This window comes from Hypomesus nipponensis, chromosome 22 (assembly GCF_054491055.1).
Source record: "Hypomesus nipponensis isolate SF chromosome 22, ASM5449105v1, whole genome shotgun sequence".
NCBI classification, from domain to species: Eukaryota; Metazoa; Chordata; class Actinopteri; order Osmeriformes; family Osmeridae; genus Hypomesus; species Hypomesus nipponensis.
In genome coordinates this window covers 8,420,492-8,432,851 of record NC_140382.1, presented here as the reverse complement: position 1 = coordinate 8,432,851, position 12,360 = coordinate 8,420,492, and the positions used below count along the sequence as shown (strand labels likewise).

The window sequence follows — 12,360 nt, the reverse complement described above, 5'->3', positions numbered from 1 at the left end:
ACCACAGGTTATGTATTGTTTATATGAGCAGAAAGGACCGTTCCATGGTGTGTGGTCCCCAGCAAAACAGCAGCCTGTCCCCAGTGACTAGCTCCAGAGGGGTGAGAGCAGCCAGGCCAGGGGTTTAGTAGCTACAGGAGGTTTAGTAACTTATGGAACAATCGGATACAGTGTAAATATTCCACAGCGCTGGTGAGTTTACGTCCAAAGGCAATTAAATTCACACACACACACACACACACACACACACACACACACAAAATGTAGAATGACAGAGGTAAATCTTCTGTCCAGGTGAGCCCTGTAGGTCACGGTGGTGATTAGGTGGCAATGTGTTCCCCGGAAGCACAGCAACATGCTACACCTGCGACCCAAACACTCCATCAGCCTGGCAGTGACAGTCAATGGCAGTCTGAGGGTGAGCGCACAGCACACACCACAAGGGGCTTGGTTCCATTAAAACAACTCCCTTCTGCCCTATTAAGAGAAAATAAACACAATAAACAAACTAAACATGGACAAACAGAAAGGAATATGCTCATATTTGGAGGCATAATGGCCCTTAAGTCCCATAGGTCTCACCCATGCAATTCAGTCAAAGTTGTAAGGGCTAGATGCAAAAGGCGCAAGAAAAATATGAAACGTTTTTAATGGAACCAGGCTTGGGGTCAGGGGTTTAGAGGTTGGCACAGGTTGGTTAAGAGTGAAGAGTTCTTAGACAGAGGGGGTTGGGAGGGAGGAAGGTGTACTCACGGGCCGGGTGCCTCGCTGGAGTTTGGGAGAAGGGGGCCGAGGGGGCCTGGGGGGCCGGGGGGGCCGGGGGGGAGGCTCTCGGAGGGGCCTGGGCTGCACCACATGCACCCATACGTGCATCATAGTAGGGTGACATGATGATGACAGTAATGACGGACATTTAGACACAGACACATACTGCATACTCCCTCTTGCACACACAAACACCACACAATGAATATGCACACTAACTGTTTTGTGTGATTTTTTTGGTGGTGGATATTTAGCTTTGAAAACACTGCATCCCCCAACGTAGGTGGTGCACTGAACAGACACACCCACTGTTCAAGCAACAGGACAGGAATATACACACCACAGCACATATACCACTATAGTTCCTTCCCTTATTACAATGCGTATTGCCACGTCTTTCTCAACCTTCCTTACATCGACTAATTGGCACCGTGTCCCCTAACCAATCATTATGCACCTTTCAAGAACATTTTGAAAGCTCTGACGGGGGTGCATGTGTAAGAGAGTGTCTGTCCCAATTATTTAAACACGCTAATGAGACAGTGAAAAGGATGGATTGAGCTGGAGGGGGGGAAGGGGGGGGGGCGGTACCCTTATAGAAGCTGTGTTCTCTCCCTATCTTTTCTCTTGCTATTGATGCATTGCTTTTTTTCTTCTTTCAATAAGAAGGAGAGTGGCAATGTCGTCACGAGTACCCAGAGGTGGCCGTAGCGATATAATGACCATTGTCATAGGAACGTCATGGCAGTGTCACCTTGGCAGGAGGATAGCGGCCCCTGGAGCTCTTGGTGATTGGACAGAGAGCAGGGACCTACTGTAGTCTGTGGATGACTTCTAGTTCAAGTAGTAGTGCTTTATAACCTTTAATGATTGGTTCATGATATAGCCCAAAAAGTGTCAATACAATTATACATTAAATTATGTTAGGGCAGAACAATTCTGAAATTCAACCAATAAAAAAGTTTTTGAGAAGTCAAGGTCACTGCATCATGTTTCTTCATGAAAATGTAATGAAGCGACCTTGTAGCCGAGTGACACAGAAATAGAATGATACGAGACCCTTTCTCCTCCACACCTGTCCAAAGTGCACCGTGATGGGCCGCCGATCCTCCCAAGTGCGAGACGCCTCCTTCCTGTCCGTGGTGGAGGGGGGCGACCCGGCCGTGCCGTCGTCCCCGGGGCCTGTGGCTGCTGCTGACGAGTAGCCGTTCTCCGTCAGCTCCTGGAAGAGAGGAAGAGCACACCGAGGAGGTTGGCCAAGCTGCAGGAAGACGAGGGAGTGAAAGGGGAGAGGAAGGGAGAAGGAGCGCCGGGGCTGCAGGGAGTGGAAGAGAGGTTCAGGGAGGTTGAGAGAGAAGGGTTATAAAACGTGTTGATGGAAGGTAGGTAGTGGAGTTCAGTGGAGTGGGTGGGTGGGGGGGGGATACAATGCATGTCACAAAAACGAACAAGAGAAAGAAAAGAGAGGAAAGACAGGAGTAAGTCAGGGATGTAAAGGACCATAACAAGGTGAAAATGGTTTATGAAGAGTCCAGGAGAAGGAGTGGAAGAGCCATTATTACAGAAGTCCAGGGTGATGGTTGAGGTTGATACATTAGAACCATTGTGGAATAGTGACAAGGTGACAGAGATAAATGAGAATGTGTTTGTATTATCTTGGATTTTTAGTATTTAATGCTCAATTAATGCAAATACTCAACCATAAACGCCACTACATCCACGTGTCCCATTTAGAACAATTTAATGGGAAAGGTGCCTTTAACTTTCAATTTAAAAAGACCAAAGATGATGTTTACCTTTTGTTTGAGCCTGCTCTTGACTTCCTTTATACCCATCTTGGCGTGGTCTTTAGCCTATGGAGAACAGAGGAACACAACCATGAGCAACATATGATGCTTCAAGTTATAGTACAGTTTTACCAAGCAAAAGTTACATTTCAGGGCATTTATGTTTTATAGATCAACACCATATTGGGAATCCCTGTCAATACTCGTGATAAAATGCTTTACAATATTTGAAGCTTTGCCAATAATACTGAATAACTACCAATTCAAAACTAATTCCATTCAAACACTGAATGTCAGTCACAATGTACTTACAAACTTGTAGACAGTTTTCATGGCTGGGTTGGCCTTGGTCCTTACGGTGTTGAAGATTGCACCACCTCCTTTCTGTTGTTTGAAACCAGGGGGAACACAAATGAAAGTCACAGACGTCTTTTTGCATTTTCTGTAAATTCAAGTTTTATTTGTACATAATCTCCAGAGGATTTTCTACATCTGCATGCTGTATATGCTAGCCTTGTGAAACGAATGTCCCTACTTAGGGATTAACAAAGAGGTATTTAAGCCTGAGCCTCACAGTCCTCACCTTTACAGTGAACAGCCACTGGTGGTAGGTCTTGTCACTTCCTGTGGAGTGTATACAGAGGTGATGTCAAAGGGTACATAGGTCATTGTAATTACACAGTGGATGGACTAGTTGTGGCACGTCAAGATCAATAAAGGGGCAGAGAGAGAGAGAGAGAGTAACATTGTGTGTGTGTTTATGACCTGCATATTCGCCCATGTTGATCTCCTCTTCAAAGTCATCACTGAAGCCCTCTCCTGCATTCAGCAGGTCCAAACGTCCATCTATAAACTTTAGAGGGACAGAATCACTCACTGAATGATGGCACCTAAAATGACCATGGTTGGTTACAGTGAGGCTGGTTACACAGTGTTTCATATGTGTTGTGTGCCTACCTGTTTAAAGAGCTGAAGCTGGATGGCATTCTGGAGAAACTGTTTCATGGCACTGGAGCGATGGGTCACAAAGGTCTCCTCGCTGAACGTTATTGGCTCTCCCTGTCGATAGGAAAACACACAGGCTACATGCAATGGAAGTGACACCCTGAGTTCTGCCTACAATATTTGCTCCTTTGGTAAAAATGATGGGTGCCTGAAGGTATAACCAAGTAAATACATATTTATATATTTACATGTGTGTGTAAGGGATAACACTACTACACCTCTACTCTCCTAAGCGAGACCCATGACCACTGACAAGCGTTGTCTGACAGTACACACAAAGATACAAGCATAGCAGATACTAAACACACAAACTATAATCTCTTGAAGCCTCTTCCAACCTCTAGATGGCAGTAGCAGGTAAGACACGCAGCAGCACAAGGAATATAAATATAGTGTCAGACCCGAAAAATATTGTAGTTTACAACATCGTTTTGAGTTTGGTGTATTTAGAGTTTTAAATGATAGATTTGAATGCAGCCTGCCAGAGCAGTTGACCATTGGGGTGATAACGCTTGTGCGCAACTGTGCATCCACACATGCAGGGGATTCCAGTGTTTTCCACTCATGCTGAAATGATCACCCAGCCCCCACTTTCTGTACGAAGAAAAAGAAACACACAAAGAAATGCCAATTTGCCAGGCACAGGTATTATCTTCCTAATGCTCTCATTATCCAACGTTTGCTATACTGTCCACACATTTCTTAGTTTTCTTGCGCACCAGTTCAAGACCACCCGGCCAGCCGTGAAACGTTAAAGGTGCCTGCCAACTCAAATGGGCCAAAATGGTGGTGAGGCCAGAGAAGAAACTACCTCACCACTGGCTAGAGTTATCCCTAATGACCTGTTCTGAGCATGTGTGGGGGCACATATATAGGCAGGGTTAGGAGTGCTCGCTGGTGTGTTTGTGTCACCTGCATTCTCACCCTTCTGATCTCCACTAGGCTGCATGTAGCATTTCAACATGTGAGTTTCAACAGTACCAAAGCCAAAGGTTTTAACTGCAAATTAATTATGTATGGTAGACATAAATTGACTATGACCCAAAAAATGTATAAACAAGGTAGATGTTGTAAACATATAAGTACAGTTTTGATACATGCACACAGACAGTTATTCTCTCTCACACACACAAACACAAACTCAATAGGGCACATTGCCACCGATATGTCAGGGTGACTACAGAATGTGTGTTCCTGTTTGCCAGTTGGTGTGTGGCTGCTCTTCTTTAGTGGGTGTTTGTCTCTGCCTGTGTCTATGTGGGGCACTGTAGTGTGTAGTCAAGCATAGCCTAAGAGAGAGAGAGAGATACAGACACACATACACACTTATCCCTTCATATCCCTACTATCCCTAACACTGCACTTCACCATCCCCCTGGATCAAAGTAATTGGCTTTTCAGTTCGGACTTAATGACCACAAGCACTGTAACCGAGACAAGAGAGAAAGAGAAAGAAAAAGAGAGAGAGAGAGAGAGAGAGAGAGAGAGGGAGAAAGAGGGAGAGAGAGAGAGAGAGAGAGAGAGAGAGAGAGAGAAAGAGGGAGAAAGAGGGAGAGAGAGAGAGAGAGAGAGAGAGAGAGAGAGAGAGAGAGAGAGAGAGAGAGAGAGAGAGAGAGAGAGAGAGAGAGAAGACAGAGAGAAGACAGCGTGCACAAGAGAGATGGTAAGCAAAAAAAAAAAGAATGCAGGAAGGAAGATATAAAGGAAGGGAAGTGACAAAACAATGGCAAAAGAGAAAATGGAGCAAGTAAGGGTGGATTTGCTCTCCACGTTTCCCCCCACAGGCAGTAGAGCTACCTCCCATGTGTAAAACAGAGAACAACACTTGTCAGTCACTATAACAGAAGAAACACAGTCTACAGTCACACTCTACAGTACAACATATGTATTGTGTGTTGTCTGAAATGGGTCTTTCCAGATTCAATGGTTCTACACACTTGCTACACACAGTCAGGACAGACAAATCCGGTTCACTCCTGTTGGGTTTGGTGTAAAATATTTGGGTAACATACCATACAGTTGCCAGATAGGGCGTTTACTTCAGAGGAAGTGTATGTTTGTGTTCAGGGTCCCAACATCTAGGAACAAGGGTTGAAAAATCGAAGGCATAAAGTCTAGTGTCCAAAGTCTACATTGGGCCTGAGCCGGCTTAGAGGAAGTGACAGCTTGTAGATATAGACAGTGACGGCTTCCCACATGCAGTGCTGAGGAGACCAGCTGTGCCATTGTTCCAGCATGTAACCCCTTCCCTGTGGGTCCCCCCTGGTGGCAACCAGTAACCTGTGTAGATGTGTGCATGTGTGTTGGGAAGGGGGGGGGGTCGCAGAGATCTACATCACTAATGCTTTTATCCATATACACATGGGCGTATAGCACACACATACACACAAATACTAAGACACACATATACAATACCATCTATCCCGGACAGAATTGGTCCATGATTGACACCTTTATTTGTGTTATTCATATGGCTCCTGTCTAAAATATGTAAATGAATGGGAGTGAAGATTTTAAAATAGATGCATTGGGCAGGGGGACACAAAGATCAGACTTGTGCAATGACATATGGCAGAATATTTGAATAATTAATCTTCAGGCAGATTTGCTCTCACTGTGCTTAGTGTTTGTGAAAATCCATAGTTGAGCTTGCTTGCTAGTCATTTCCCTTAAAACCCCTAAAACAATGTCATCATGGAGCATTACCAGAGAGATATCACAGTCAGAAAGGACCATCGCTCTAATCCTCCCCTCTTCTACGGCCTATTCCTTTTCACAGCCAGAAAAGATTTATTTCTCTTTCTCAGCGTTCCCCATTACTGCATTGTTTTGAACTGCTTTACCCTCTTGGTCAATTATTCTTTCCCTTTTCTCTTTCTCCACACTGGCTGGGAATCTTATCCTACCTCCAACTCATATTATCCCTCCCCTCCCCTTCCTTTAAAGTACATTTTCTCTTCATCATCCTTTCTCCTACTACGATTTTTCTTCCTTTCTCTTTCCTTACCTTGCTGACTCCACTGTTCACAAACGTCTTACGCTCCATCCCACCCTCTCCCCAAGACCTCACTCAGTCATCCCCTCTTAAAAAACACTCACTGGTTCAATCTGCAGAGCATTCCTGTAGCTGCCAAACAGGGCTGCCTGGGTTTTGAGGAAGGCTCGTGCAACTCCATCTCCCGTTGTCGTCGAAACCTTTTTCAGACGATTCTTCAAGGACGATACCTGTGTAAAAAAAACGGCATTAGCTTCTCCAGTTTAGAGGGCAAGCACATTCGAAGGTCATCCAACAGTTTTATGATGTAAAGAAAGACATACAAAACATGATTTATATGATTTCCTAGACTTGATTCATGAAATGATTCATCTGATGTATATGGCCAATGTAGCGTGTAATCGATATTTGTTGTATCCTGCTGGTATTTATATCCAGTCAGTCAAGTCTTGCTAGTCTGTTAATTCAGGGTTGAGCCCCTCTGCCAACCCACCTCCAACCTCTTTCTTTTCTCTCACCACCTGTGGCTCCTGTATCTATCTGTCCTTCCCTCGCTTTACCATTGCGTTTAATTTCTCTTTTATTTCCCTCGCTCTCTCTCCTTCCCTCTATGTCTTGTCATCTGCTATCTTTTTGTGCCTGCTTGTATTGTTGGATCCTTGCATGTGTGGGTTTCTATACGTATCTGACCCACCACATCATTGGGAAGGCCCTGCAGGTCATCAAAGGGCGTCTCCAGAGTATTGGTGTCCACATTAAGGACCACAACGTCATCGAGGGCCATCCCCCTCACCTTCTGCAGGGAGCACATCAACAAAAAGAACATTTAGGCTCACAAACACATCAGAACACAAGAGCAGACACACAGCGCCCAAACACACAGGTGAGCCCACACATGCAAACACCATGCATGCAAGTCATTTATATGCATCCATTCAGTGCCTTCAAACACATCTTGATTTAGTGTGGGCCTAAAACACTTTAGTATGAGCCTAAAACACTGTGCTTAGAGGCAGTTACTGGAGTACTTGCTGTTTCCATAAAAAATATATGAATAAAACCTTCAAATACGAATAACATGCCAGTTACATCACTACATGATAAAGAACTAAAGGGAGATGTGGAGAATCAGAAGCATACCTCCATGAGGCTGGAATGTACTCCTATGAGGTAGGGCATAGGTGCACTGTAAAACCCACACACAGACAAAGGATTAGTGTAATCTATCGCACAGCAACATTTGTATCAACATACATCAGCGTCAGTTTAGTGTCTATTCTTTTTCTGGATAAAAAATTTGGTTTGAACTTTGAGAGTTTGAAAGGCACCGTGTGACGACTAAGAAGCAAAGCAGCTAGTGGGTGAGTGGGATGGAGATACAGCCCCCCCCCCCCCTCAGCCTGTCATTAACTGTCCTGTGTTCCATCTGTTCAGCCTTGAATGGCTTTCAATCATAACGATGAAGGTTTCAGAGAAACATTTGTTAAATTATATTAATGTTCAACTCTATGTATCTATCTATGTCTCTCTCTCTCACTCTCTATACACTGAAATTCCATTGAATGGAATCCTGTTGAATATTAAGTAATCCAAAAGCATTACCTACTGACTCCAACCTACAAAATGGCTCATCTTCGTAGTGTTGACTTTTTCAGCAATTAATGTCCAAGAGAAAGCCTGCTTCTTAGGTTATTAAACAACAAGGGACTCCAACTGTTGCCTGAACACTTCTGAAAGTCAGTTGTTTCTCACACCTTCCCTGCACTACTGTACTATAAGTGTTTGAGGAACCATTACACTGAGTGGACACACTGACATATAACCTCCACTGAACTTAACTGGGCTCACATCACATGGTTGTGGAAATTATTGATGTATTTCTTTTATTTCCTGTGGCCAGTATGATAGTCGTCTCCCATCCTATCACAGTAATACCTTTGGGTAATACCTGGGCTTTCCCCAGAGGTCAATTCCTTTTTGAAAGAGAACGCTAATTCTTCACCTTGTCTCTATTTTTATTATTAATATGAAAACCGTAATGTAAAAAATTAAGAAACAGGCAGACAGTAGATGTGGGAGAACTCATACTTATGAGGAAAGGCTGTGTGTCAGTGGGTGCTTAGGAAGCTCAGAAATATCATCATGCACACGGCCTTGGTAACAGGTCCTGTGTTCAAAGAGCAAATGTTCTACAGCATGGTAAGTATGGTACTCACCAGCAGTAGTCTATGAGATGCTGAGGCAGTACAGGAATGTAAACATGTTGCCAGTACATGGGATATAACATGGCCGCCGACCCATGAACACAAGCTGTTAACTGTAGGGGCAAATAAAATTGTATTTAACATCTCCATTATATACAAAAATATTTCATGTGTGAAAAAAAACATTCTTATAATTAAGTTAAATGGATTGTGATAACAGATTATCTTGCAAAGGAAAAAGATCACATTGTCAGAACATCTAAGTAACAATCGAATAACAGGTGCCAAGTTTCACATTTCCATAGTGCTATAATGAGTATTCATAAAATACAAACTGATTTTCATCTGTTCTTGCAACTTTCAATATAAGCTAAATAAGTAAAAGCACACACAAACAATAAATATATCACTAATAGTAGAAAGGTGAATATGGAATCAACATTTTCACATCGAAAAAACACTACTCTTGACAGGCATATTTCTATTGTTGACCTTACAACAACAGCCTTGTATTACTTCATACAATAGCACTTGCCTGTTACACCAAAAACCCAAAGTGAAGTAACCCTTTACCTATCCGCCTTGTGTAAAAGTATTTTTCTCAAATCAAAGCACCGCTAAACATCCCCTCAAAATTCAACACCGGAAATTACAACAGTAACTTCTGATTTCTTTGTCAGTTCCAATCACTAGCAGCTCATATATCATGTGATAATCCACACAATCATTTTGTGTGTCAGGAAATGTTGCATTGGGTGAGACGCCAACACTAATAAACTTTAGATGTGTCAATAATGAAACAGGCAGCATAACCACCACCACTACCAGCAAGAATATCCAGAATAACATTGTTTTCCTCATCCCTGTAGTCAATCAAAATCATCTGGATGGAGCCAAAATGAGACTTTGATCATTGAAGGGGGGAGGAGAACAACATTGTAGACCATGTTCATGTGTCCTCCTGAGGGGGAATTTGCAATCAAGCTTAGGAGTAGTTTGGATATACTCATGTCATAATGCTGGCAAAGTTAGCTTTTGAAAACAGGAGGAACACAGATTTCTGACAAATGTGTGTTTTTGACAAAGTACCAGCAATATTCAGGAAAGATTCTGTGAAAGATAGTGAATAGTCAAACAACCTACTAGCATTAGATATGTGGGTTTTAGGACAAGGTTCTTGCACCAAAAGAGTGGTGTGCTTCATTCTAGAATTGACAAACAGTACAGTACTGTACATAGCAACATATTCCAACTGACACATGGAAAATATTTTCACAATGAACACCTTCTATACACAGTACTTAGTAGAATAAAGTCCAAACAAGATAGTACCATAGCCCCAGAGTAGAGGATTCGTGTCTGACTGTTACAGTGGACACTGGACATTACTGCTCCATTTGGACAGACACTACAGAAGGCATCCAGTCAGGTAGAGGCACTCACAACCATGAATCCATCATGATTAAACAGACAAGGACAGATTGATGAGAGAAAAGTGGAGAGACAGACATTTATAAATTAAGGTGGTGGTGGTGGTGGTGGGGGGGGGGGGTATGAGGGAGCGAGAGAGACTACAGTACTTACAGTGCTTAGTTTGCTACAGCAGATGAGGATTCGACGTTCATAAAGCATACTAGCATACAGATGAAGCATGTTATTGACATCTACGGCTACAAAATACTCTGTTAAGTTTCTCTGCAAGGAAAAACAAGGAAAAAAAACAACAGATACAAGGTTAGTTATGAAGCAGAGAGAGATCCATGACTGCATACATCTGGCACAGGAACATCATTATCGATGCATCAAATTGATCAAAGGGGCTTAGGTGATTGAAACTATTGAGATATTATTAACTATTACCTGTTCAGATATTATTACCTATTACATGTTCAGATATTATTAACTATTACTTGTTGCATTTGGCTGATGCAGATAGGAATATGTTTTATATAATATATACTGTCATTACGTGTAGCCTCTTGCTGTAAGTGACCTTTGTGTGTGTGCTTTTGTGTCCTAGAGGACAATAAAAGACAAAAACATTGAAGACAAACCTTTCTCCTCTAACCAATATTACAGTAGGATTTGACATCCTGGGGCCAGCACAGTTTTCTTATTCTTATCTTATGGTGTCAAATGGTCAATTCTTGAATTCAGATGGGTATTTTGTGTATTATGTCTGGGACTAGCGAGCCATCAATGAAAAGGCTGTTTTTGAGGAATGTTCAACATCTCAGAAGTGGCTCACTGTTGAAATCTCTTTTGAGGTCTGAGCACCATACAGCATTTTCACCCGAGGAAAAGTGAATGCATGTAAATGTATGTCGATGTCTTTGCAAACAGGGGATATAGAAGGAGGTTGAGGAAAAAAAGGACACTTACGTTTTCAGGTATGCTTGGGAGTCCCCTTGTGTCAGGCACAGTGAAGTAGGAATGCTGGACATGGGGATAAGGAAGTGGTGTCAGAGTCAAACTTAAGAGGTCATGTTTTGTAAGCTGTAAAGGTAAACCAAAGATAAGACAAAAGGTGCAAGGCATGTGAAACAATGGAAATGATGAATGCACCTCAAATAACTCCTTTTAGAGATTTACAGTTATGGGCAGATGAATTATTGACAAAATAAAGACACAAACAATGTTTGTCATTTGATATGTAAAACTGTGCTTACAACACGACACCTACTCCAAGCACTTCTAACACGCGCTCAACCCAACCTGTGGAGAACCATGTGAAAGCACCTGAGGTGGCCTGAATATATCAAATGCCTTTGGCTTAAGGATGTGGTGATGATCAAGATATCAACCACTGAATGTGGTTCCTTCCCTGAGTGTCAATGTGAACAATGCTTACCACACTGAGATGAACAGGCACTCCAGGGTCAGGGACGGTGAGTGTGTGTAACGACTCTAGGAGCTCTCGCCATTGGCTCTCCTTAAACACACACGAACACACACACAGACATTTCACATGCAACTTGAAGGCTTGATTTCAAATTTCAAACTTTCAAAAAGTTCAGGTGTCACAACAACATCAATTAAAAATAGGGCCCACTCATGTAATCCCTATAGCGTCAGGGTGTCACCACCAATCAAGACAGACTCTTCACCTGGCACAAGTAAATACCCAACAAACACCTGTCAAATTCCAATAACTTAAGAAAAATATGTCAAAAAAAGGTGGAAATACTTTAATGTTAGATGCGATGAGTATCACCCAGGATATAAAGGGTAAACTGTGAAACGTCTTTCTCCTTCAGGAAAACAACTTTCCTTTTAGCTAGTGTATAAAATTCATGGCATAAACACAAGTCCTATAAATTCTGATCTGAGAGAATACAACTTCTCCAGGATTATATACACAGGGATTCAATTATGTGATTTTTAAAACACGAAAAGACTGCAAGTTGATTACCTGTCGAGGTGGTCACATGACCTACAACTTTTGCATTTATGTGGTCTGGTCTCCCAGGGTTTTAAATGTATGTGTCCTATACAGGAGAGGCTCATACCTGGGCTTTGACTGAGTAGTCAGCGAGAATGTTCAGGAGCTTGTAGAACACCTCAAACCATGGGAGATAGCTGGAAGAGACAAGCACACAGTAGA

General features: G+C 42.6%; 1 protein-coding gene across 1 annotated transcript in view; it reads right to left on the bottom strand.

Moving 5' to 3' along the window:
- dennd1a (DENN/MADD domain containing 1A) overlaps positions 1–12,360 on the bottom strand; it is a 40,792-nt gene that overhangs the window by 6,476 nt on the left and 21,956 nt on the right. The window contains 14 exon segments of the mRNA XM_084686848.1: positions 1,841–1,987; positions 2,562–2,618; positions 2,865–2,936; positions 3,136–3,176; positions 3,318–3,405; positions 3,510–3,611; positions 6,657–6,782; positions 7,247–7,348; positions 7,693–7,738; positions 8,769–8,869; positions 10,341–10,451; positions 11,139–11,192; positions 11,608–11,688; positions 12,266–12,335. Of these exon segments, the coding sequence (XP_084542974.1) occupies positions 1,841–1,987; positions 2,562–2,618; positions 2,865–2,936; positions 3,136–3,176; positions 3,318–3,405; positions 3,510–3,611; positions 6,657–6,782; positions 7,247–7,348; positions 7,693–7,738; positions 8,769–8,869; positions 10,341–10,451; positions 11,139–11,192; positions 11,608–11,688; positions 12,266–12,335 (1,198 nt within the window).